General features: G+C 46.9%; 2 protein-coding genes across 3 annotated transcripts; both read right to left on the bottom strand.

Moving 5' to 3' along the window:
* Nucleotides 1–394: 394 nt before the first annotated feature.
* Nucleotides 395–15,615, bottom strand: LOC139585966 (acetylcholine receptor subunit beta-like). Its single transcript, XM_071419063.1, is given in 13 exon segments — nucleotides 395–427; nucleotides 601–771; nucleotides 1,467–1,781; nucleotides 4,261–4,484; nucleotides 6,290–6,474; nucleotides 8,384–8,526; nucleotides 9,288–9,379; nucleotides 9,382–9,395; nucleotides 9,729–9,746; nucleotides 10,687–10,796; nucleotides 12,486–12,530; nucleotides 13,381–13,503; nucleotides 15,528–15,615. Coding segments are annotated over 12 exon segments (1,470 nt in total). The 5' UTR covers nucleotides 13,501–13,503; nucleotides 15,528–15,615.
* A 1,976-nt stretch (nucleotides 15,616–17,591) lies between these two features.
* Nucleotides 17,592–25,999, bottom strand: LOC139585981 (fibroblast growth factor 11-like). 2 transcript variants are annotated; one of them, XM_071419083.1, is made up of 6 exons: nucleotides 25,801–25,999; nucleotides 25,180–25,225; nucleotides 23,581–23,691; nucleotides 22,652–22,755; nucleotides 20,687–20,885; nucleotides 17,592–17,965 (listed from the first exon to the last, which is right to left on the bottom strand). In XM_071419083.1, exons 1-6 carry the CDS (start codon nucleotides 25,945–25,947, stop codon nucleotides 17,850–17,852), a joined length of 723 nt encoding a protein of 240 aa, XP_071275184.1. In that variant the 5' UTR covers nucleotides 25,948–25,999; the 3' UTR covers nucleotides 17,592–17,849. The 2 variants fall into 2 exon arrangements, with proteins under 2 accessions (XP_071275184.1, XP_071275183.1); XM_071419082.1 differs by lacking the exon at nucleotides 25,180–25,225 and having other exon boundaries at nucleotides 25,755–25,999.
* Nucleotides 26,000–27,239: the final 1,240 nt, after the last annotated feature.

Raw genomic sequence — 27,239 nt, 5'->3', positions numbered from 1 at the left:
TGGGATATTTCTGGGTTATTTTCAGGATATTTTTGGGGACAATTTTGGGATTTTGGGGGGGTTATTTTAGGGATAATTTTGGGGATATTTCTGGGTTATTTTCAGGATATTTTCAGGGTTATTTTTAGGATAATTTTGGGGATTTTCCTGGGATATTTTCAGGATATTTTTGGGGACAATTTTGGGATTTTTGGGGGGGGTTATTTTAGGGATAATTTTGGGGATATTTCTGGGTTATTTTTAGGATATTTTTGGGGATAATTTTGGGATTTTTGGGGGGGTTATTTTAGGGATATTTTTGGGATATTACTGGGTTATTTTCAGGATATTTTTGGGACATTTTGGGGGATATTTTCAGGATATTTTCGCGATTTTTGGGGGGATTTTTTTGGGGCTATTTCTGGGCTACTTTCAGGACATTTTGGGGCTATTTCAGGGATGTTTTTGGGGTGAATTTGGGGGATTTTGGGTCACGGGAAGGGGGTGTCTGGGGGCCGGTGCAGCGCCGCGTCCAAGCCCGTGCCCAGCGCGCAGCCCCCAGTGAGCACCAGCAGCGCCCAGAGGCAGAGCCTGTCCACGGCCATGGCCAGCGCCCGCCACTCGTCCTGAGCCTGAAATGGGGAGAAAAACCCAGAAATTGGGAAAAAACGGGAAAAAAACAAAAAAAAATGGAGAAAATTGGGCGAAAAATGGGGAAAAAATGGGGAAAAATGGGGAAAATGGGCAGAGCCTGTCCACGGCCATGGCCAGCGCCCGCCACTCGTCCTGAGCCTGAAATGGGGAGAAAAAACCAGAAATTGGGAAAAAACGGGAAAAAACAAAAAAAACCCGGAGAAAATCGGGCGAAAAATGGGGAAAAAATGGGGAAAAATTGGGGGAAAGGGGAAAAAACAAAAAAGAGGGGAAAATTGGTCAAAAAATAGGGCGGAAGTGGGGAAAAATGGGACGAAATGGGAAAAGAATGGGGAAAATGGGGGGAAATGGGAAAAAAACCCCCAAAATAAAAAGGGGAATATTGGGAAAAAATGGGGGAAAAATGGGAAATCAGGAAAAAGGGGGGGAAATTGTGGGAAAAAATGGGGGAAACACAAAAAAAAGGGAGAAAATCAGGCGGAAAATGGGGGGGGGAAACGTATCCAGGTGTGCCCAGGTGTATCCCCACCCCTCCAGGTGCCCCCAAGTGCCCTCACCTGTACCCAGGTGTGCCCAGGTGTGCCCCAGGTGTGTTTTGGGTGCCCCCAGGTGTGCCCAGGTGTGCCCAGGTGTGTTTTGGGTGCCCCAGATGTGCCCCAGGTGTGTCCCAGGTGTATCCAGGTGCCCCCAGGTGTGTCCCAGGTAACTCCAGGTGTATCCCAGGTGCCCCAGGTGTGCCCAGGTGCCCTCAGGTGTGTCCCAGATGTCCCCAGGTGCCCCCATTTGCCCCCAGGTGCCCTCACCTGTCCCCATTTGCCCCCAGGTGCCCTCACCTGTCTCCTCCTCTCCCTCTCTCTGAGGCTCCTCGCGATGGCGGCAGCGGCGGCCGCGGCCTCGCGCAGCTCCGGCGCCAATTTCGGGGCCAATTCCGCCGCTTTTGGGGCCAATTCCGCCGATTTTGGGGCCAATTCCGCCGGTTTCGGGGCCGCCCCGAGGAGGGCGGGGCCGGGGGGGGAGGGGCGGCGCAGGAAATACGCGTCAGAGGCGCGAGGGGGCGGGGCTAAAACGGGGGCGGGGCTAAAGGGGGCGGGGCAGGGGAGGGGGGAGGGGCGGAGGCCGAGGAGGGGGGGGAGGCGCTGGAGGAACACCTGGGCGGGGGGGGAGGGGACAGGTGAGAAAACCCCGAAATTCACCTGGAAAACCCCAAAATTCACCCAAAAAACCCCAACATTCACCGGAAAACCCCAAAATTCACCCGGAAAACCCCGAAATTCACTGGAAAACCCCGAAATCCACCCGAAAAACCCCAAAATCCACCTGAAAAACCCCGAAATTCACCGGAAAAACCCCAAAATTCACCGGAAAACCCCAAAATTCACCCGAAAAACCCCAAAATTCACCCGAAAAACCCCAAAAACCACCTGGGACCCATCGGGGGCGGGGCCAGGTGCACCCAGGTGAGTTTTGGGCTCATTTTTTGCTATTTTTGGCCAATTTTGCCCATTTTTTGGAGTTTTTTCCCCGGGATTTTCGCATTTTCACCTGTCCCAGGTGTGCCTCACCTGCCGTGCCTTTTGGCCTGATTTTTCCCATTTTTTGGAGTTTTTCCCCCAGAATTTTCACGTTTTTACCTGTCCCAGGTGGGCATTCCGTGCGTGCCAGGTTGATCAGTGCCCAGGTGTGCCCAGGTGAATTTTGGGCTGGATTTTTCCCATTTTTTGGAGTTTTTTCCCCAGAATTTTTGCATTTTTGGGTTCCCCCAGGTGTGCCCTCACCTGCCGTGCCCAGGTGGGCATCCCGTGGGTTCCAGGTTGATCTGTGCTCAGGTGTGCCCAGGTGAATTTTGGGCTGGATTTTCCCCCTTTTTTTTGGGATTTTTTTGCCCATTTTTGCCCATTTTTTGGAGTTTTTGCCCCGGGATTTTTGCATTTTCACCTGTCCCAGGTGTGCCTCACCTGCCGTGCCCAGGTGGGCATCCCATGGGTGCAGGTTGATCTGTGCCCAGGTGAATTTTGGGCTGGATTTTTCCCATTTTTTTGGGATTTTTTTGCTATTTTTGCCCATTTTTTGGAGTTTTTTCCCCAGAATTTTTGCATTTTTGGGTTCCCCCAGGTGTGCCTCACCTGCCGAGCCCAGGTGGGCATCCCATGGGTTCCAGGTTGATCAGTGCCCAGGTGTGCCCAGGTGAATTTTGGGCTGGATTTTTCCCATTTTTTGGAGTTTTTCCCCCAGAGTTTTTGCATTTTCGGGTTCCCCCAGGTGTGCCTCACCTGCCGTGCCCAGGTGGGCATCCCATGGGTTCCAGGTTGATCAGTGCCCAGGTGTGCCCAGGTGAATTTTGGGCTCAATTTTCCCCCTTTTTTTGGGATTTTTTTACTATTTTTGCCCATTTTTGACCATTTTTTGGAGTATTTTCCCCCGGGATTTTCGCGTTTTCACCTGTCCCAGGTGTGCCTCACCTGCCGTGCACACCTGGGCACGCCATGGGTGCCAAATCAGTTTTGGGCTGGATTTTCCCCTTTTTTGGGGATTTTTTTGGTATTTTGGGCTGGATTTTTCCCATTTTTTGGAGTTTTTTCCCCAGAATTTTCGCATTTTTGGGTTCCCCCAGGTGCGGCCTCACCTGCCGTGCCCAGGTGGGCATCCCATGGGTTCCAGGTTGATCTGTGCTCAGGTGTGCCCAGGTGAATTTTGGGCTCAATTTTCCCCCTTTTTTTGGGATTTTTTTACTATTTTTGCCCATTTTTGACCATTTTTTGGAGTATTTTCCCCCGGGATTTTCGCGTTTTCACCTGTCCCAGGTGCGGCCTCACCTGCCGTGCACACCTGGGCACGCCATGGGTGCCAAATCAGTTTTGGGCTGGATTTTCCCCTTTTTTGGGGATTTTTTTGCTATTTTGGGCTGGATTTTTCCCATTTTTTGGAGTTTTTTCCCCAGAATTTTCGCATTTTTGGGCTCCCCCAGGTGTGCCTCACCTGCCGTGCCCAGGTGGGCATCCCATGGGTTCCAGGTTGATCTGTGCCCAGGTGTGCCCAGGTGAATTTTGGGCTGGATTTTTGCCCATTTTTTGGAGTTTTTTCCCCAGAATTTTCGCATTTTCGGGTTCCCCCAGGTGTGGCCTCACCTGCCGAGCCCAGGTGGGCATCCCATGGGTTCCAGGTTGATCTGTGCCCAGGTGTGCCCAGGTGAATTTTGGGCTCAATTTTCCCCCTTTTTTTGGGATTTTTTTGCTATTTTTGCCCATTTTTGCCCATTTTTTGGAGTTTTTTTCCCCAGAATTTTTGCATTTTCACCTGTCCCAGGTGTGCCTCACCTGCCGTGCACACCTGGGCACGCCATGGGTGCCAAATCAGTTTTGGGATGGATTTTCCCCTTTTTGGGGGATTTTTTTGGTATTTTGGGCTGGATTTTTCCCATTTTTTGGAGTTTTTTCCCCTGGAATTTTTGCATTTTCACCTGTCCCAGGTGCGGCCTCACCTGCCGTGCCCAGGTGGGCATCCCATGGGTTCCAGGTTGATCTGTGCTCAGGTGTGCCCAGGTGAATTCTGGGCTGGATTTTTGCCCATTTTTTGGAGTTTTTTCCCCTGGGATTTTTGCATTTTCACCTGTCCCAGGTGTGGCCTCACCTGCCGTGCCCAGGTGGGCATCCCGTGCGTGCCAGGTGAGCGGTGGTGCAGGTTGAGCACGCCCACGCTCAGCGCCACCACCAAGGTGAGCAGCACCAGGGTCCCCGTCAGGTATCGGCCAATCAGGGGCACCTGGAGCGACGTGGCCGGGACCTTGTCAGCCAATAGGAGCAGGAACACGGTGAGCGTCAGCAGCGCGAACAGCGAGAGGGACATCTTCTCACCTGGGCAGGTAAGGGACAGGTGAGGGACAGGTGAGACAGGGACAGGTAATGGACAGCGACAGCGACATCTTCTCACCTGGGCAGGTAAGGGACAGGTAATGGCACAGGTGAGACAGGGACAGGGACATCTTCTCACCTGGGCAGGTGAGCGACAGGTGAGACAGGGACAGGTGAGGGACAGGTGACAGACAGGTAATGACACAGGTGAGACACAGGGACAGCGACATCTTCTCACCTGGGCAGGTAAGGGACAGGTGAAACAGGGACAGGTAAGGGACAGGTAACAGACAGGTAATGACACGGGTGAGACAGGGACAGGGACATCTTCTCACCTGGGCAGGTGAGGGACAGGTGAGACAGGGACAGGTAAGGGACAGGTAACAGACAGGTAATGACACGGGTGAGACAGGGACAGGGACATCTTCTCACCTGGACAGGTGAGGGACAGGTAATGGCACAGGTGAGACAGCGACAGGGACAGGTAACAGACAGGTAATGGCACAGGTGAGACAGGGACAGGGACATCTTCTCACCTGGGCAGGTGAGGGACAGGTGAGGGACAGGGACAGGGACAGGTGAGGGACAGGTAAGGGACAGGTAACAGACAGGTAATGACACAGGTGAGACAGCGACAGCGACATCTTCTCACCTGGGCAGGTGAGGGACAGGTGAGACAGGGACAGGTAATGGCACAGGTGAGGGACAGGTGAGGGACAGGTGAGCGTCAGCAGCACGAACAGCGACAGTGACATCTTCTCACCTGGGCAGGTGACAAACAGGTGAGAACACCTGGACAGGTAAGGGACAGGTGAGGGACAGGTGAGCGTCAGCAGCGCGAACAGCGACAGCGACATCTTCTCACCTGGGCAGGTAAGGGACAGGTGAAACAGGGACAGGTAAGGGACAGGTGATGACACAGGTAAGGGACAGCGACAGGGACATCTTCTCACCTGGGCAGGTAAAGGACAGGTGAGGGACAGGGACAGGTAACAGACAGGTAATGGCACAGGTAAGGGACAGGGACAGGTCAGGGACAGGGACAGAGACATCTTCTCACCTGGGTAGGTGAGCGACAGGTGAGCGACAGGTGAGACAGGGACAGGTAATGGACAGGTAATGGCACAGCTGAGACAGGGACAGGGACATCTTCTCACCTGGGCAGGTAAGGGACAGGTGAGACAGGGACAGGTAATGGACAGGTAAGGGACAGGTGAGGGACAGGTGAGAACACCTGGACAGGTGACAGACAGGTAATGGCACAGGTGAGACAGGGACAGGCGTGCCCAGGTGTGCCCAGGTGTGGCCCAGGTGTATCCCAGGTGTATCTCAGGTAACCCCAGGTGTATCCCAGGTGTATCCCAGGTTTCTCCAGCTGTGCCCAGGTGTGTCCCAGGTATATCTGACTGTGCCCAGGTGTATCTCAGATATACCCAGGTGTGCCCAGGTTTATCCAGGTGTATCCCAGGTAACTCCAGGTGTATCTGACTGTACCCAGGTGTGCCCAGGTGTATCCCAGCTGTGCCCAGGTGTGTCCCAGCTGTACCCAGGTGTGTCCCAGCTGTATCTAACCGTACCCAGGTATATCCAGCTGTGCCCAGGTGTGTCCCAGGTGTGCCCCAGCTGTGCCCAGGTGTGCCCAGCCATACCCAGGTGTATCCCAGCTGTGCCAGGTGTGTCCCAGCTGTGCCCAGGTGTGTCCCAGGTGTATCTAACTGTACCCAGGTAACTCCAGCTGTGCCCAGGTGTTTCCCAGGTGTTTCCCAGCCATACCCAGGTGTGTCCCAGCTGTGCCCAGGTGCGCTCACCTGCGTCGGGGGGCAGGTGGAAGACGCCCACGGCCAGCAGCGTGATCAGCACGCACGGCACCAGCACCGTGGCCAGGTAGAAGAGCGGCTTCCGCTGCAGCACCAGGTGGAAGGAGACGCCCACAGGTGCCCCCGGAGGGCCCCAGGTGCCCCCCGAGCGGTGAAACCAGGGTCCATTGGCCGTTCTCTGGGGGGGGGACACAGGTGAGTTACCCCAAAAATCCACCCCAGACACACCTGGGAACCCCAAAATCCCCAAAAAGATGAAAAAAACACCAAAAATCCGGCTCAAATAGACCAGGTGAGGCCCAGGTGAGCCCCAGGTGTGAACCAGGGTCCATTGGGCGTTCTCTGGGGGGGGGACACAGGTGAGTTACCTGGGAACCCCCAAAAATCCACCCCCAGACTCACCTGGGAACCCCAAAATCCCCAAAAAGATGAAAAAACCCCCAAAAATCCAGCTCAAAATAGACCAGGTGAGCCCCAGGTGAGCCCCAGGTGAGCCCCAAGGGGTGAACCGGGGTCCATTGGGCGTTCTCTGGGGGGGGGACAGGTGAGACACCCCAAAAAATTCACCTGGAAATGCCAAAAATAACAAAAGAACCCCGCAAAAAATCCCTGAAAAAAAACACCCCAAAATCCCCAAAATAATACACAGAAAATCCCACAAATGCCATAAAAAAAAATTAAAAATCCCCAAAAAAAATCCCTCAAAAATTTCTAAAATATCGCACCAAAATATTCCTAAAAAATCCCTTTAAAAATCCCCCGAAATCCCCCAAAAAATCCTTTAAAATCCCCCCAAAAAGTCAAAAAAATCCCACAAAAAATATATAAAAAATATCAATAAATCCCAAAAAAATTCCTTAAAAAATCCCAAAAAAATCCCTAAAAATCCCACCCAAAAAATCCCCTAAAATCCCCCCCAAATCCTTTGAAAAATCCCGAAAAAATCCCAAAAAAATCCTAAAAAAAATCCCGAAAAAATCCCAAAGAAATCTTAAAAAAAATCCCAGAGAAATCTAAAAAAAAAAAAAAACAGAAAAACCTTTAAAAATAAAAAAAAAAATTCCCCAAAAATCCCTAAAAAATTTTGTAAAAAATCCCAGAAAATCCTCCAAAAATCCCCTAAAAATAATAAAAAAAATCTCCAACCCCCCCCAAAAAAAAACCCCAAAAAAATCTAAAAAAAACCTTTAAAAAATAAAAAAAATTCCAAAAAAAAAACCCCTAAAACTTTTTTTTAAAAATTCCAGAAAAGCCTCCAAAAATCCCCCTAAAAATAATTTTAAAAAATCCCCAACCCCCTCCAAAAAAAAATCCCCAAAAAAATCTAAAAAAAACCTTTAAAAATCCAAAAAAATTCCCAAAAAATCCCCCAAAAATCCCCAAAAAATCCCAAAAAATCCCAAAAAATCCCAAAAAATCCAAAAAATAATAAAAAAATCCTCAACCCCCCCCCAAGAAATCCCCAAAAAATCTAAAAAAAACCCTTTAAAAAAATCCAAAAAAATTCCCAAAAATCCCCAAAAAAATCCCCAAAAAATCCCCAAAAAAATCCCAAAAAATCCCAAAAAATAATAAAAAAATCCTCAACCCCCCCCAAAAAAAATCCCCAAAAAATCTAAACAAAAACCTTTAAAAATCCAAAAAAATTCCCAAAAAATCCCCAAAAAATTCCCAAAAAATCCAAAAAATCCCAAAAAATCCCAAAAAATAATAAAAAAATCCTCAACCCCCCCCCCCAAAAAAAACCCCAAAAAATCTAAAAAAAATCTTAAAAAATCCCAAAAAATCCCCAAAAAATTCCCAAAAATCCCCAAAAAATCCCAAAAAAATCCCAAAAAATCCCAAAAAATCCCAAAAAATAATAAAAAAATCCTCAACCCCCCCCAAAAAATCCCCAAAATATCTAAAAAAAACCCTTTAAAAAATCCAAAAAAATTCCCAAAAAATCCCCAAAAAAATTCCCAAAAATCCCCCAAAAAATCCCCAAAAAATCCCAAAAAATCCCAAAAAATCCCCAAAAATCCCAAAAAAATCCCCCAATCCCCAAAATGCCCCAAACTCGCCTCCTTTGTCCCCAGAGCTCACCCTGGAAGTCGGGGGGCAGCGCCACCTGCGCCCCCCAGGGCCCCCCCGGGGCCCCCCGGCCGCAGCCTCAGCTCCGCGGGGCCGTAGGAGCCCGAGCGGAAATTGAGGGAGCAGTTCTGCCAATCGAAGGGGAAATGGGAAACCTGCGGGGCCAAAATCGATGGAATTCAGCCCAAAAACGGGCAGGGAAAATCATGAATTCAACACAAAACAGAGCCCAAAAAATACCAGAATTCAGCCCAAAAACGGGCAGGGAAAATCATGGAATTCAACACAAAAACAGGCACGAAAAAATCCCAGAATTCAGCCCAAAAACGGGCAGGGAAAATCACGGAATTCAACACAAAACAGAGCCCAAAAAATACCAGAATTCAGCCCAAAACGGGCACAGAAAAGCCCGAAATTCACCCCAAAACCAACCATGGAAAACCCTGGAATTCAGCCCAAAACGGGCACGAAAAAGCCCGGAATTCAACACAAAAACAGGCACAGAAAACCCCGGAATCAACACAAAACAGAGCCCAAAAAAATCCAGAATTCAACCCAAAACCAGCCACAAAAAAACCCCAGAATTCAACCCAAAAACGGGCACGGAAACCCCGGAATTCAACACAAAACAGAGCCCCAAAAAAATCCAGAATTCACCCCAAAACAGAGCCCAAAAAATCCCAGAATTCACCCCAAAACTGGCTACAAAAAACCCCAGAATTCAACACAAACAGAGCCCCAAAAATCCCCCAATTTCCCCCAAAAATCCCCCCAAAAATCCCCCAAATTCCCCCAAAAATCCCCCAAAAATCCCCCAAAAATCCCCCAAATCCCCCCAAAATCCCCCAAAATCCCCAAACCTGCCCCAATTTCCCAAAAGTGGCGGAATTTGCCCCAAATCGGGGCGGGGCCTGACCCGGATGGGGCAGCGGCTGCGGAACAGGGCCGGGGGCCTCCAGGTGACGGCGCCGTCGGGGCTGACGATGGCCGGGACCCCCAGGGACACCCGAACTCGCCGTCGTTGCTGGGGGGAAAATATCAAAATTAACACCCCAAAAATAACCCAAAAATAACCCAAAATCCCCCCAAAAAAACAGCCCAAAAAACTCCCAAAAAATCCCCAAAAAAAACCCCAAAAAAACACCCAGAAAAGCCAAAATAGCAAAAATCCCCAGCCCGAACTCGCCATCGTTGCTGGGGGAAAAAACGGAATTAACACCCCAAAAATAACCCAAAAAAAACCAAAATCCAAAAAAAAACACCCTAAAAAATCCCCAAAAAAAACACCCCAGAAAAACCCAAAAAAATCCCCAAAAAAACCCCCCAGAAAAACCCAAAATCCCCAAAAATCCCCAGCCCGAACTCGCCGTCGTTGCTGGGGGGAAAAATCCAAAATTAACACCCCAAATAACCAAAGAAACCGAAAAAACACCAAAAAATTCCCCAAAAAACAACCCAAAAAACCCAAAAAAAACCACCCCAAAAAACCCAAAAAACCCCAAAAAAACAGCCCAAAAACCCCGAAATGATGGAAAAAAACCACCCCAAAAACCGCCAAAAAAAACACCCCAAAAAAACCCCAAAATCCCCCAAAAAAACACCCCCCAAAAAAAACCCCAAAAAGAACACCCCAAAAAAACCCAAATCCCCCCCAAACAACAAACAGAAAAATCCAAATAAAACACCCCAAAAAAAATCCCAAAAACCACCCAAAACCACCCCAAACCCATCAAAAACCTAAAAAACTTCCACAATTCCCCCAATTTTGTTGTCCCAGCCCCACATCTGGCAGCCAGATGTGACCCTAAATCCCCCTGAAAATCACCCAAAAAATCACTAAAAAATCCCCAAAAAATCACAAAAAAATCCCAAAAATATCCCAAAAAAATCCCTGAAAATCCCCAAAATTCCCCAAATCCCCGAATTGCCCTGACTCGTTGTCCAGCCCCACATCTGGCAGCCAGATGTACCCAAAAATCACTAAAAAATCCCCAAAAAATCCCCAAAAAATCAAAAAAATCCCAGAAAAATCCCAAAAAAAATCCCCCAAAAATAAAAAAAAAATCAAAAAAAATCCCAAAAAAATCCCAAAAAAATCCCAAAATTCCCAAAAAATCCTGAAAATCCCCAAAATTCCCCAAATCCCCAAACTGCCCTCACTCGTTGTCCAGCCCCACATCTGGCAGCCAGATGTACCCAAAAATCACAAAAAAATCACTAAAAAATCCCCAAAAAATTCCCCAAAAAATCCAAAAAAAATCCCCAAAAAATCCCAAAAATCCCCAATTCCCCGAAATTCCTGGAAATGCCCTGACTTGTTGTCCAGCCCCACATCTGGCAGCCAGATGTGCTCGGCCCGCAGCCTCAGCGCCGCCGCCCCCCCGTGCTCCAGGGGCTCCCAGCAGAGCCGGGGGTCGCGCCAGCTCTGGGGGGAAAAAACACAAAATAAAGGAAATTATAAACCAGGAAAATAATGTAAAATAAATGAAATTAAAATGATTGAATGAGGAAAATAATGTAAAATAAAATTCTATTGAAGTTATTGAATGGGGAAAATAATGTAAAATAAATTCTATTGAAGTTATTGAATGGGGAAAATAATATAGAATAAAATTCCATTAAAGTTATTGAATGACAGAAATAATATAAAATAAAATTCCATTAAAATGATTGAATGATGAAAATAATATAGAATAAAATCCATTGAAGTTATTGAATGAGGAAAAATAATATAAAATAAAATTCTATTAAAGTTATTGAATGGGGAAAATAATATAGAATAAAATTCCATTAAAATGATTGAATATAAAATAAAATTCCATTAAAATTATTGAATGACAGAAAAAAAATATAAAATAAAATTCCATTGAAATTATTGAATATAAAATAAAATTCCTTTAAAATTATTGAATATAAAATAAAATTCCATTAAAATGATTGAATGATGAAAATAATATAGAATAAAATTCCATTAAAATGATTGAATGAGGAAAATAATATAAAATAAAATTCCATTAAAATGATGGAAATGAGGAAAATAATATAAAATAAATGAAATTAAAATTATTGAATGAGGAAAATAATCTAAAATAAAATTCCATTAAAATTATTGAATGACAGAAAAAAATATAAAATAAAATTCCATTGAAATTATTGAATATAAAATAAAATTCCTTTAAAATTATTGAATATAAAATAAAATTCCATTAAAATTATTGAATGATGAAAATAATATAGAATAAAATTCCATTAAAATGATTGAATGGGGGAAAATAATATAAAATAAAATTCCATTGAAATTATTGAATGAGGAAAATAATATAAAATAAATGAAATTAAAATTATTGAATGAGGAAAATAATCTAAAATAAAATTCCATTAAAATTATTGAATGACAGAAAAAAAATATAAAATAAAATTCCATTGAAATTATTGAATACAAAATAAAATTCCTTTAAAATTATTGAATATAAAATAAAATTCCATTCAAATTATTGAATGGTGAAAATAATACAAAATTAAATTAGTGGAAATTCACAGCAAAAATCCCCAAAATTCACAGCAAAACAAATCCGCAAATTCCTGGAAATTTACAGAGAAAAAAATTCCACAAATTCCTGGAAATTCAGAGAAAAAATCCCCAAAATTCACAGCAAAAAAATTCACAAATTCCTGAAAAATCAAAGAAAAAAGAATCCACAAATTCCTGAAAATTCACAGCCAAAAACCCCAAAATTCACAGCAAAAAAATCCACAAATTCCTGAAAATTCAGAGGAAAAAATTATCCAGAAATTCCTGAAAATTCACAGCAAAAAAAACCCCAAAATTCACAGCAAAAAATCCACAAATTCCTGACAATTCAGAGGAAAAAATTACACAAATTCCTGGAAATTCACAGAAAAATAAAAATTCACAAATTCCTGAAAATTCACAGCAAAAAAATTCACAAATTCTTGGAAATTCACAGCCAAAAACCCCAAAATTCATAGCAAAAAAAATTCACAAATTCCTGGAAATTCACCCCAAGAAAACCCAAATTTCCCCCAAATTCCCCCAATTTCCCCCAATTTCCCCGATTTTCCCGAATTCCCCCGGATTTGCCCCAATTCCCACCAGGTTCAGGTAAACTTTCGTCGTCATCTCCTCGTTCTTCTCGTCCTGGGAAAAAAAAATGGAATTTTGGGGTTTTTGGGTTTTTTGGGTTTTTTTGGGGTTTTTTGGGAGCCCCCCTGACCCTCCCCCACCTGGAACCCCCCCAAAAAAAACCAAAAAAACAAAAAAAAAAAACCCAAAATTTGCCCCTAAAGCCCCAAATTTCTCCCAATTTCCCCAAAAATGCCCCAAACCCCCGAAATTTCCCCCAAAATCCCCCCAAAATCCCTTTAAAATCCCTTTAAATCCCCCCAAACCCTCCCAAAACGCCCCCAAAAATGCCCCAAAATGGCCCAAATTTTCCCAAAAATCCCCAAAATCCTCCCAAATTTCCCCTAAAATCACCAAAATTTCCCCCAAAATCCCCATAAAATCCCCAAAAATGCCCCAAAATTGCCCCAAATCCCCTTTAAAATCCCTTTAATTCCCCCCAAAATGCCCCAAATCTCCCCAAAATGCCCCAAATCCCTCCCAAAATCGCCCCAAATCTCCCCCAAAATCCCCTTTAAAATGTCCCAAAATCCCTCCCAAAATCCCCATAAAATGCCCCAAAATCTCCCCAAAATCCTCCCAAATTTCCCCTAAATCTCCAAAATTCCCCCCAAAATCCCCGTAAAATCCCCAAAATCCCCATAAAATGCCCCAAATCTTCCCCCAAAATCCCCTTTAAAACGTCCCAAAATCCCCCTAAAAATCCCTTTAAATCCCCCCAAAACCCTCCCAAAAATGTCCCAAAAATGCCCCCAAAAATCCCCAAAAATCCCCAAAAATCCCCAAAATCCCCAAAATCCCGAAATTTCCCGAAATTTCCCGAAATTGCCGGAATTTGCCGGATTTGGCCCCGTTTTCCCCGTACCAGCCCCACGAGCTGGGCCAGCTCCAGCCCCACCGTGACCAACACGGGGCCCCCCCCCGGGACCCCCCGGCCGAACCCCGGCCCGGTACCGGCCCAGGAGGGTCCGGGACAGCGAACCATGGCCTGGAAATTAATTATTAATCATTAATTAATCATTAATGAATCAATAAATATGATTAATAACAATAATTATATACAATACATTCAATTTAAATGAAAATTCCTGCCCCCCATGGCCGAACCCCGGCCCGGTACCGGCCCAGGAGGGTCCGGGACAGCGAACCATGGCCTGGAAATTAATTATTAATCATTAATTAATCATTAATGAATACATAGAATTGATTAATAACAATAATTATATACAATACATTCAATTTAAATGAAAATTCCTCCCACCCCCGGCCGAACCCCGGCCCGGTACCGGCCCAGGAGGGACTGGGAGAGGGAGGCGTGGCCTAGAAATTAATGAGTAATTAATAGTTAATCATTAATTAATATATACAATTAATTAATGACATTGATAAAATACAATACATTCAATTTAAATGAAAATTCCTCCCCATCCCCGGCCCGGTACCGGCCCAGGAGGCTCCGGGAGAGGGAGGCGTGGCCTGGAAATTAATTATTAATCATTAATTAATCATTAATTAATACATAGAATTGATTAATAACAATAATTATATACAATACATTCAATTTAAATGAAAATTCCTCCCCACCCCCGGCCTGGTACCGGCCCAGGAGGGACTGGGACAGGGAGGCGTGGCCTGGAAATCGTTAATTAATCATTAATTAATCATTAATTAATCATTAATTAATCATTAACTAATCATTAATTAATCAATAATTAATCATTAATGAATCCACAGGAAGTTTTGGGGTGAATTCGGGGGATTTTGGGGGAGATTTTTGGGGATTTTTGGGGAGATTTTGGGGGTCCCGGGGGGGATTTTAGGGGAAGGGTCCCAGGGAGGTTTTTGGGGTGAATTCCGGGGGTTTTGGGGTCAGTTCGGGGGGGATTTTGGGGTTTTTGGGGGGGATTTTGGGTTTTTTTGGGAGGATTTCGGGAGGGATTTTTGGGGTGAATTCCGGGGGATTTGGGGTTTTTTGGGGGGGATTTTGGGTTTTTTTGGGGGGAGATTTTGGGGTTTTTTTGGGGGGATTTCGGGAGGGATTTTTGGGGTGAATTCCGGGGGATTTGGGGTTTTTTGTGGGGGATTTTGGGAGGGGTTTTTGGGGTGAGTTGCGGGGATTTCGGGCTCAGTCCGGGAGGGGATTTTGGGGTTTTTGGGGGGGATTTTTGGGGTTTTTTGGGGGGGATTTTGGGAGGGGTTTTTGGGGTGAATTGCGGGGGTTTCGGGCTCAGTCCGGGGATGGATTTTGGGGTTTTTGGGGAGGGATTTTGGGGTTTTTTGGGGGATTTCAGGAGGGATTTTTGGGGTGAATTCCGGGGGTTTTTGGGGTTTTTTGGGGCGGATTTTTGGGGTTTTTGGGGGGGGATTTTGGGAGGGGTTTTTGGGGTGAATTGCGGGGGTTTCAGGCTCAGTCCGGGGATGGATTTTGGGGTTTTTAGGGGGGGGGATTTTGGGGTTTTTGGGGTTTTTTGGGGGGGATTTTGGGAGGGGTTTTTGGGGTGAATTCCGGGGATTTTTGGGGTTTTTGGGGGGGGATTTTGGGGTTTTTTGGGGGGGATTTTTGGGGTTTTTTGGGGGGCATTTTGGGGTTTTTGGGGGGGTTTTTGGGAGGGATTTTTGGGGTGAATTCCGGGGGCTTTTGGGGTTTTTTGGGGGGGATTTTGGGAGGGGTTTTTGGGGTGAATTGCGGGGATTTCGGGGTTTTTTTGGGGGGTTTTTTGGGGGGGATTTTGGGAGGGAATTTTGGGGTTTTTTGGGGGGATTTTTGGGGTTTTTGGGGTGAATTCCGGGGGTTTTTGGGGTTTTTGGGGGGGGGGATTTTGGGAGGGGTTTTTAGGGTGAATTCGGGGGGTTTCGGGCTCAGTCCGGGGGTGGATTTGGGGGTTTTTTGGGGGGGATTTTGGGAGGGGTTTTTGGGGTTTTTTTGGGGGGATTTTTGGGGTTTTTTGGGGGGGATTTCGGGCGGGGTTTTTGGGGTGAGTTGCGGGGGTTTCGGGCTCAGTCCGGGGGTACCGGGCTCCGGCAGGACGCTGACGATGAGGAGGATGAGGAGGATGAGGAGGGCGCTGAAGGCTCCGAGCGGCGGCGCGGCCATGGCCGGGATGGGGGAGGGGCGGGATGGGGGGGGATGGGGGGGGGGGGGAGGGGCGGCCGCACCTGCTCCGGATGTGGGGGAGGGGCGGAATTTCCCCTCCCCCCCCCCGAGCTGCCCCTCCCCCAGCCCGGAACTGACCCGGGAACGACCCCGGCCCCGAATGGACACAAAACCCCCAAAACTGACCCAAAACTGACCCAAAACTGACCCAAAACTGACCCAAAACTGACCCAAAACTGACCCAAAATTGACCCAAAACTGACCCAAAACTGACCCAAAATTGACCCAAAATTGACCCAAAACTGACCCAAAACTGGCCCAAAATTGACCCAAAACTGACCCAAAACTGACCCAAAACTGACCCAAAATTGACCCAAAACTGACCCAAAACTGACCCAAAACTGACCCAAAATTGACCTCGGGACCCCCAAAACTGAACCCAGGACCCCCAGATTGACCCAAAATGTCCAAACTTGACCCAAAACTGACCCGAATTGACTCAAAACCCCCAAATTTGACCCAAACTGGCCCAAAAATTGACTGGAAATTGAACTCAGGACCCCCAAAGTTGACCCAAAATTTGACCCGAACACCCCAAAATTGACACACGCAGACCCAAAATTGGCCCAAATTGACCCAAAATTTAACCAGGAAAAAAACTCAAAAAAAACCCCCCAAAAATTCCAAATTTTCCCCCAAAATTCCCCAAATTTTCCCCCCAAAAATCCCCAAATTTTCCCCCCAAAAATCCCCAAATTTTCCCCAAATTTTCCCCCAAAATTCCCCAAATTTTCCCCAAATTTCCCCCCCAAATTCCCCAAATTTTTCCCCCCAAATTCCCCAAATTTTCCCCAAATTTTCCCCCAAAATTCCCCAAATTTTCCCCAAATTTTCCCCCCCAAATTCCCCAAATTTTCCCCCAAAAATCCCCAAATTTTGCCCCCCCAGCCCCAAACTGGTCCGAACTGGTACAAACTGGTTTTTATTGAGGGGGCGGGGCCAGGCCGCGCGCGGAGGTGTCAATCATGCACAGGGAAGGGGGCGTGGCCTCGCCGAGGACGGGGGCGTGGCTTTATTGCTCTGAGGGGGCGGGGCTTGCACAGTGTGGGGTCGTAGAAAAGGGGCGTGGCTTTGAGGGGCGGCTTTGGGGGCGTGGTCAGTGAAAGGGGGCGTGGTTTGTGGGGGGGCTCGGGTCCCCACGTGGCCGGGGGGGGTTTGGGGGGGGAATTTTGGGGGAAATTTTGGGGATTTTGGGGAAATTTCGGGGATTTTGGGGTCCCCCGGGGGGGTCTCAGTGCAGGGGTTTGGGGGGGATTTTTGGGGATTTTTTGGGGGTTTTTGGGGTTTTTTGGCGGGGATTTTTGGGGATTTTTTGGGGGTTTTTTGGGGGGGATTTTTGGGGGTTTTGGGGGAGGATTTTTGGGATTTTTCAGGAAGAATTTTTGGGTTTTTTTCGGGTATTTTTTTGGGTTTTCTTCGTGGATTTTTGAGGTTTTCTCCGTGCATTTTTGTTGTGTTTTTTCCCGTGGATTTTACGGATTTTTGTCGTGGATTTTTGGCTTTTTTTTCCGTGGATTTTTGGGATTTTCTTCAGCGATTTTTGAGATTTTTCAGGAGGGATTTTTTTGGCTTTTTTTTCCCAGAGATTTTTGGGGTATTCTTAATGAATTTTCGTGATTTTTCCCGAGGAATTTTTTTGTTCTTTTCCATGGATTTTGGGGTTTTTTTCCTGAGGAATTTTTTCGTTCTTTTCCGTGGATTTTTGGGGTTTTCTCTGCAGATTCTTGGGTTTTTTTCCAGAGTAATTTTTTCATTCTTTTCCATGGATTTTTGGGTTTTTCTCTGTAGATTCTCAGGTTTTTTTCCAGAAGAATTTTTTCATTCTTTTCCATGGATTTTGGGGTTTTTTTCCAGAGGAATTTTTTCGTTCTTTTCCCTGGATTTTGGGGTTTTTTCCAGAGGAATTTTTTCGTTATTTTCCGGGGTTTTTTTCTGTAGATTTTTGGGGTTTTTTTCCCGAGGAATTTTTTCATTCTTTTCTGCAGATTTTTGGGATTTTCTTCCTGATTTTTTTTTTTGTTTTTTTTTTTAATTTTCCCGGAGAAGTTTTTGGGTCTTTTTCAATTTTTTTTTGTTGGTTTTTTTTTGCCGTTTTTGGTCCCCCCGGGGGTCTCAGTGCAGGCTCCGAGGTCAGAGGTCACAGAGGTCACAGAGGTCACAGAGGCGGCGGCTCCCAGAGGTCAGAGGTCACCGGGCGGCGGGGGCGGGGTCTCCGGAGGGGGCGGGGTCTCCGGGGGGGGCGGGGTCCCCGGGGGCTCCTCGACCTCGTGCAGCGACGGCTCCCGGTACAGCGCCACTGGGGGAGGGGCGGGGTCACCGCGGGGTCACCGCGGGGTCACCGCGGGGTCAGCCCGGCCCCTCCCACAGCCGGGGGGGGGGGGAGACCCCAGGGCCCAGAAATTCTGCACGAATTTCACCAAAATTCGCACAAATTCCACCAAAATTCTGCACAAATTTCACCAAAAATTCACACAAATTCACACAAAATTCACACAAATTTCACCAAAATTCACACAAATTCCATCAAAATTCACACAAATTCCATCAAAATTCACACAAATTCTGCACCAATTCGACCAAAATTCTGCACAAATTCACACAAATTCCACTAAAATTCGCACAAATTCCACCAAAATTCTGCACAAATTCTGCACAAATTCCACCAAAATTCGCACAAATTTCACCAAAATTCGCACAAATTCGCACAAATGTCACCAAAATTCGCACAAATTCTGCACAAATTCTACCAAAATTCACACAAATTCCACCAAAATTCCCACAAATTTCACCAAAATTCCCACAAATTCTTCAAATTTCACCAATTTTTTTTCAGTTCCAAACCCCAATTTTTTTGGGTTAAAATATCCAATTTTTTGGGTTAAAATATCCAATTTTTTTTCAGTTCCAAACCCCAGTTTTTTGGGGTTAAAATATCCAATTTTTTCAGTTCCTAATCCCAATTTTTTGGCTTAAAATACCCAATTTTTTGGGTTAAAATATCCAATTTTTTTCAGTTCCAAACCCAATCTTTTGGCTTAAAATATCCAATTTTTTTTCAGTTTCAAACCCCAATTTTTTTGGGGTTAAAATATCCAATTTTTTTCAGTTCCACGCCCCAATTTTTTTGGCTTAAAATATCCAAATTTTTTGGGTTAAAATCCGTGATTTTTGCGTTTTTCACTCACCCTCGAGCAGCTGGGGCAGGAAATGCGCGGCCGCTTTGTCCTTCCTGACCCTGGGCCCGGCCATGGGCCGCCCGTGCCGGTCCAGCCCCAGGTACCAGGGGGGATTTATGGGCTCCAAACCCCAATTTTTGGGTCAAATATCCAATGTTTTCAGTTCCAAATCCCAATTTTTTTGGGTTAAAATATCCAATTTTTTTGGGTTAAAATATCCAATTTTTTTCAGTTCCAAACCCCAATTTTTTGGGGTTAAAATATCCAATTTTTTGGGTTAAAATATCCAATTTTTTTCAGTTCCAAACCCCAATTTTTTCAGTTCCAAACCCCAATTTTTTGGGTTAAAATATCCAATTTTTTGGGTTAAAATATCCAATTTTTTTGGGTTAAAATAACCCCAATTTTTTGGGGGTTAAAATATCCAATTTTTTTCAGTTCCAAACCCCAATTTTTGGGCTTAAAATATCCAATTTTTTCAGTTCCAAGCCCAATTTTTTGGGTTAAAATCCGTGATTTTTGCATTTTTCACTCACCCTCGAGCAGCTGTGGCAGGAAATGCGCGGCCGCTTTGTCCTTCCTGACCCTGGGTCCGGCCATGGGCCGCCCGTGCCGGTCCAGCCCCAGGTACCAGGGGGGATTTATGGGCTCCAAACCCCAATTTTTGGGTCAAAATATCCAATGTTTTCAGTTCCAAATCCCAATTTTTTTGGGTTAAAATATCCATTTTTTTGGGGTTAAAATATCCAATTTTTTCAGCTCCAAACCCCAATTTTTTGGGTTAAAATATCCAATTTTTTGGGTTAAAATATCCAATTTTTTCAGTTCCAAACCCCAATTTTTTGGGGTTAAAATATCCAATTTTTTCCAGTTCCAAACCCCAATTTTTTGGGGTTAAAATACCCAATTTTTTCAATTCAAACCCCAATTTTTTGGGGTTATAAACCTCATTTTTTCAGCTCCAAGCCCAGATTTTGGGGTTAAAATATCCAATTTTTTCAGCTCCAAACCCCAATTTTTTTGGCTTAAAATATCCAATTTTTTGGGTTAAAATCCGTGATTTTTGCGTTTTTCACTCACCCTCGAGCAGCTGTGGCAGGAAATGCGCGGCCGCTTTGTCCTTCCTGACCCTGGGCCCGGCCATGGGCCGCCCGTGCCGGTCCAGCCCCAGGTACCAGGGGGGATTTATGGGCTCCAAACCCCAATTTTTGGGTTAAAATATCCAATTTTTTGGGGTTAAAATATCCAATTTTTTCAGCTCCAAACCCAATTTTTTTGGGTTAAAATATCCAATTTTTTGGGGTTAAAATATCCAATTTTTTTCAGTTCCAAACCCCAATTTTTTCAGGTTAAAATATCCAATTTTTTGGGTTAAAATATCCAATTTTTTTCAGTTCCAAACCCCAATTTTTTCAGTTCCAAACCCCAATTTTTTGGGTTAAAATATCCAATTTTTTGGGTTAAAATATCCAATTTTTTTGGGTTAAAATATCCAATTTTTTGGGTTAAAATATCCAATTTTTTTGGGTTAAAATAACCCCAATTTTTTGGGGGTTAAAATATCCAATTTTTTCCAGTTCCAAACCCCAATTTTTGGGCTTAAAATATCCAATTTTTTCAGTTCCAAGCCCAATTTTTTGGGTTAAAATCCGTGATTTTTGCGTTTTTCACTCACCCTCGAGCAGCTGTGGCAGGAAATGCGCGGCCGCTTTGTCCTTCCTGACCCTTGGCCCCGCCATGGGCCGCCCGTGCCGGTCCAGCCCCAGGTACCAGGGGGGATTTATGGGCTCCAAACCCCAATTTTTGGGTCAGAAACCCCAATTTTGGATATTTTCACTCACCCTCGAGCAGCTGTGGCAGGAAATGCGCGGCCGCTTTGTCCTTCCTGACCCTTGGCCCGGCCATGGGCCGCCCGTGCCGGTCCAGCCCCAGGTACCAAGCGCGGCCCGAGCGGCGCTGCCGGTACAGGGCCGAGGCGTAGAGCACGTGGTAATTCTCGAACACGCACTCCTTGAAGCGGCACTCGGGCGTGAAGTGCACCTGGAGAAACACCTGAGTTACCTGGGATACACCTGGGATACACCTGGGATACACCTGGGTAAATCTGGATACACCTGGGGGTACCCAGGGCTCTCCTTGGAACGGCACTCGGGGGTGAAATGGCCCTGGAAACACCTGGCGTTACCCGGGCGTACCTGGGGTTACCTGGGGATGACCTGGGATACACCTGGGATACACCTGGAGTTACCTGGGGTACACCTGGGATACACCTGGGATACACCTGGGGGTACCTACATAAACCTGGATACACCCAGGCCACTCCTTGAAGCGGCACTCGGGCGTGAAGTGCACCTGGAAAAACACCTGGGGTTACCTGGGGTTACCTGGGGTACACCTGAAAAACACCTGGGTAAATCTGGATACACCTGGGGGCAGCTGGGGACACCTGGGGTACCCAGGGCACTCCTTGAAGTGGCACTCGGGCATGAAGTGCACCTGCAACACACCTGGGGTTACCTGGGATACACCTGAGATACACCTGGGATACACCTGGGGTTACCTGGGGATTACCTGGGTGTACTGGGATACACCTGGGATACACCTGGTGGCACCTACATAAACCTGGATACACCCAGGGCGCTCCTTGATCTGGCACTTGGGGGTGAAATGCACCTGGAAACACACCTGGGGTTACCTGGGGTTACCTGGGGTACACCTGGGATACACCTGGGATACACCTGGGTAAATCTGGATACACCTGAGAAACACCTGGGGGCATGTGGGGGTACCCAGGGCACTCCTTGAAGCGGCACTCAGGCGTGAAGTGCACCTGGAACACACCTGGGGTTACCTGGGGTTACCTGGGATACACCTGGGATACACCTGGGGTTACCTGGGGTACACCTGGGATACACCTGGGATACACCTGGGGTTACCTGGGGTACACCTGGGATACACCTGGGATACACCTGGGGTTACCTGGGGTACACCTGGGATACACCTGGGATACACCTGGGATACACCTGGGGGCACCTGGGATACACCTGGAGTTACCTGGGGTACACCTGGGTAAATCTGGATACACCTGGGATACACCTGGTGGCACCTACATAAAGCTGGAGACACCCAGGGCGCTCCTTGGAACGGCACTCGGGGGTGAAGTGAACCTGAAAATACCTGAGAGGCACCTGAGAGCACACCTGGGCACACCTGGGCACACCTGGATACACCTGGATTAACCTGGGCACACCTGGGCACACCTGAGAGCACACCTGGGCACACCTGACATACATTGAGCACACCTGGGCACACCTGAATACACCTGAGAGCACACCTGGGCACACCTGGATACACCTGGATACACCTGGATTAACCTGAGCACACCTGGATACACCTGAGAGCGCACCTGGATACATCTGGATACACCTGAGATACACCTGAGATACACCTGAGATACATTGAGCACACCTGGGCACACCTGGATACACCCAAGATACACCTGGGCACACCTGGATACACCTGACATACACCTGGGCACACACCTGGATTAACCTGGGCACACCTGGGCATTTTGGGGAGGATTTGGGGGTTTTTTTGTGGTGGATTTGGGGATTTTGGGGTGGATTTTTGTGGTTTTTGGGTTTTTTTTTTTGGTGTGGATTTTGGGATTTTGAGGTGTATTTGGGAGTTACAGGTTGGGGATTTTTTTTTTTCGTTTTTTTTGGGTTTCGGGGTTTCCTTGGGTGGATTTTGGGGTTTTGGTTTTTTTTTTTTGGGGTGTATTCCGGGGATTTTGGGTCACTCACAGAGGTGTAGACGACGCCGGCCCCGTTCATGGCCACGTAACGGCCGGCGCGGGTGCCCTGGATGGCGACGACGCGGAGCCCGACCGGGATCAGGTTAAACAGGGCTGGAAATTGGGGGGAAAACAGCCAAAAATGGTAAAAACCACTAAAAAACAGAATGGGCCACTATAAACCCATAACCAGTTGATCCCAGCTCATCCCAGTCCATCCCAGTTCATCCCAGTTCATCCCAGTAACCCCCAATGGCGACGACGCGGAGCCCGACTGGGATCAGGTTAAACAGGGCTGGAAATTGGGGGAAAAACGGTAAAAAACGGTAAAAACCACTAAAAAACCATTGTAAACCCATAACCAGTTCAGCCCAGTCCATCCCAGTTCATCCCAGTTCATCCCAGTAACCCCCAATGGTGACGACGCGGAGCCCGACTGGGATCAGGTTAAACAGGGCTGGAAATTGGGGGAAAAACAGTAAAAAACGGTAAAAACCACTAAAAACCACTCTAAACTCATAACCAGTTCAGCCCAGTCCATCCCAGTTCATCCCAGTCCATCCCAGTTCATCCCAGTTCATCCCAGTCCATCCCAGTAACCCCCAATGGCGACGACGCGGAGCCCGACCGGGATCAGGTTAAACAGGGCTGGAAATTGGGGGAAAACAGTCAAAAACCAGTAAAAACCAGTAAAAAAATGCGATCAACTGGGATGGACCGGCGTGAAGCGGTAGAAGCCAGTGAAGCCCCGCCCACTCAGCGCCAGGCCACGCCTCCTCGTGTTAGGCCCCACCCATACACTGACAGGCCCCGCCCTCTCCCCTGGAGGCCCCGCCCTCTCACTGCCAGGCCCCGCCCAATTAACAGACCCCGCCCACTCAGTGTCGGGCCCCGCCCCTTCCACAGGCCCCGCCCCTCCGGCAGGCCCCGCCCACTCACTGCCAGGCCCCGCCTCCTCGCAGGTCCCGTCCAGCCGCCCGTCGGGCCCCATGTGCAGGAAGTGGCCGTGACCGCCCCGGAGCCGCGCGATCGCTCCCCGGAGCTGCGGTTCTGGAAAATCGGCATAAAATAGGCACAAAATCGGCACAAAAATGGCACAAAATGAGCACAAAATCGGCACAAAAATGGCACAAAATCGGCACAAAATCGGCACAAAAATGGCACAAAATGAGCACAAAATCAGCAAAAAATCAGCTCCAAAATCGGCACAAAATCGGCAAAAATCAGCACAAAATCGGCACAAAATCAGCACAAAATAGGCAAAAAAATGAGCACAAAATCAGCACAAAATCAGCTCCAAAAACGGCACAAAATGAGCACAAAATGAGCACAAAATTGGCACAAAATCGGCACAAAAATGGCACAAAATTGGCACAAAATCAGCTCCAAAATCGGCAAAAAAATCAGCTCCAAAATCGGCACAAAATCAGCACAAAATCGGCACAAAATCGGCACAAAATCAGCACTAAATCAGCACAAAATCGGCCCAAAAGCAGCACAAAATCAGCCCAAAAATCGGCACAAAATCAGCACAAAATCGGCACAAAATCGGCCCAAAATCAGCACAAAATCGGCAAAAAAATCGGCCCAAAATCAGCACAAAAATCGGCACAAAATCAGCACAAAATCGGCACAAAATCAGCACAAAATAGGCAAAAAAATCGGCACAAAATCAGCACAAAATCGGCACAAAATCGGCACAAAATCAGCACAAAATCGGCAAAAAAATCGGCCCAAAAGCAGCACAAAATCAGCCCAAAAATCGGCACAAAATCAGCACAAAATCGGCACAAAATCGGCCCAAAATCAGCACAAAATCGGCAAAAAAATCGGCACAAAATCAGCACAAAATCGGCACAAAATCAGCACAAAATCAGCACAAAATCGGCACAAAAAATCCCAAAAAACACCACAGAAAACCAGCCCCAAATCAGCCCCAAAATCACAGAAAACCACCCCAAAAATCCCCAAAAAATGCCCCAAAAATCCTCCCCCCAAACCCTGAAAACTGCCCTAAAAAAACAACAAAAAACCACCCTAAAAACCACCCCAAAAACCACCCTGGAAACCCTGAAAACCGCCCCAAAAATCACCTCAGAAAACACAAAAAGAGCCTCAAAAAAAACACCCTAAAAATCCCAAAAAATCCCCCAAAAATCCCAAAAAAAAATCCCCAAAAAATCCCCAAAAAATCGCAAAAAAAATCCCCAAAAAATCCCAAAAAATAAAAAAAAAATCCCCAAAAAATCCTCAAAAAATCCCCAAAAAATAAAAAAAATCCCAAAAAATCGCAAAAAATCCCCGAAAATTCAAAAAAAAAAATTCCCAAAAAATCCCCAAAAAATCCCCAAAAAATCTCTAAAAAATCCCAAAAAATTCCCCAAAAAATCGCCAAAAATCCCCAAAAAATAAAAAAAAATCCCCCAAAAATCCAAAAAAATCCCCCCAAAATCGCAAAAAAATCCCAAAAAAATCCCGAAAAATCCCAAAAAATCCCCAAAAAATCCCAAAAAATCCCTGAACCCCCTCCGCACTCACCGGGGGGTTTCTCGCGGGGTCTCCTCCTCCTCCCACACCCCCGGACCTTGGCCACGAGTCCCCCCGAAACCTCCCCAAAACCCCTCAAAAATCACCTAAAAATCCCCAAAAAATCTCCAAAAAATCGCAAAAAAGTCCAAAAAAAATCCCCAAAAAATTCCCCAAAAAATTCAAAATAACCCCCAAAAATTCCCAAAAAATTCAAAAAAATCTCCCAAAAATGCCCCAATAAATCCCAAAAAAATCCCCCAAAAATTCAAAAAAATCCCCAAAAAATCCCCCAAAAATCCCCCAAAAATAAAAAAAAAAAAAAAATCCCAAAAAAATCCCCAAAAAATCCCCTAAAAATCAAAAAAAATCCCCCAAAATCCCCAAAAAATCTCTAAAAAATTCCCAAAAAAATCGCAAAAAATCCCCAAAAAATCCCCAAAAAATCCCCAAAAAATCCCCAAAAATCTCAAAAAAATCCCCCAAAATCAAAAAAAATCCGAAAAAAAACCCCCCCAAAAATTAAAAAAAAATCAAAAAAATTCCCAAAAATTCCCGAAACCCCCCTGACCCCCCTGGTCACTCACCGGGGGGTTTCTCGCGGGGTCTCCTCCTCCTCCCGCACCCCCGGACCTTTGCCACGAGCCCCCGCAGCTGCTGCTGGCACAGCGAGGGCGGGCGGGGGGCGCCGGGGGCGCGCGCGGGGCCGGGGGCGCGCGGGGGGGGCGCGTCCTTCCCCCCCCGGCGCTGCCGGATCAGGGAACTCGCCAGGGCCGCCATGGGGCGGGGTTTGGGGCGAATTCGGGGGGATTTGGGTAATTCGGGGGGGTTTGGGGGGTTTGGGGCGAAATCGGGGGGATTCGGGGAAATTGGGGGGATTAGGGGGGTTTGGGGAAAATTCGGGGGGATTTGGGTAATTTGGGGGGATTTGGGGAAAATTCGGGGGGATTTGGGGAAATTGGGGGGGATTCGGGGGGTTTGGGGCGAAATCGGGGGGATTTGGGGAAATTCGGGGGGGATTTGGGGGGTTTGGGGCGAAATCGGGGGGATTTGGGGGGATTTGGGGGATTTGGGGGGTTTGGGGCGAAATCGGGGGGATTTGGGTAATTCGGGGGGGTTTGGGGGGTTTGGGGCGAAATCGGGGGGATTTGGGTAATTCGGGGGGGTTTGGGGGGTTTGGGGCGAAATCGGGGGGATTTGGGTAATTTGGGGGGATTTGGGGGGTTTGGGGCGAAATCGGGGGGATTTGGGTAATTTGGGGGGATTTGGGGTGATTTGGGGGGTTTGGGGGAAATTCGGGGGGATTCGGGAAAATTGGGGGGGGATTTGGAGGGTTTGGGGTAATTTAGGGGAAATTCGGGGGAATTTGGGGAAATTTGGGGGTTTTGGGGTGATTTGGGGGAAATTCGGGGGGATTCGGGAAAATTGGGGGTGATTGGGGGGTTGGGGGAAATTTGGGGGAAAATTCGGGGGGATTCGGGAAAATTCGGGGGTGATTAGGGGGGTTTGGGGGAAATTCGGGGAGATTTGGGTAATTTGGGGGAAAATCGGGGGGATTCGGGAAAATTTGGGGGGATTTTGGGAAAATTCGGGGGAATTTGGGGCAAATTCGGAGAAATTTGGGGTAAATTTGGGGTAATTCGGGGAAATTTGCCCCTAATTTGAGGTGATTAGGGGCAAATTCGGGGTAATTTGAGGATTTTGGGGCAAATTCGGGGAAATTTGGGGAAATTCGGGCAAATTTGGGGTAATTCGGGGAAATTCCGGAAAATTCGGGCGTTTTAGGGCAAATTCGGGGAAATTTGGGGCAAATATGGGGTAATTCGGGGCCTTTGGGGCAAATTCGGGGGAATTCGGGGAAATTCGGGGAAATTCGGGGTAAATTCGGGGTAATTCGGGGTGATTTGGGGATTTTGGGGCAAATTCGGGGTAATTCGGGACAAATTCGGGGAAATTCGGGGCAGTTTGGGGTAATTTGGGGTCTTTTGGGTTTTTTTTGGGGGGGGCGGCTGGGATTTTTGTTTTTTTTTTTTTTGAGGGAGTTTTGGGGGGGTTCGGGGAAGTTTTGGGGG

This window comes from Agelaius tricolor, unplaced genomic scaffold (genome assembly GCF_023055355.1).
Source record: "Agelaius tricolor isolate 1412-34295 unplaced genomic scaffold, bAgeTri1.0.p SCAF_99, whole genome shotgun sequence".
Classification (NCBI taxonomy): domain Eukaryota; kingdom Metazoa; phylum Chordata; class Aves; order Passeriformes; family Icteridae; genus Agelaius; species Agelaius tricolor.
Note: the sequence above shows the minus strand (reverse complement) of the source record. Positions and strands in the feature narration are given on the sequence as shown.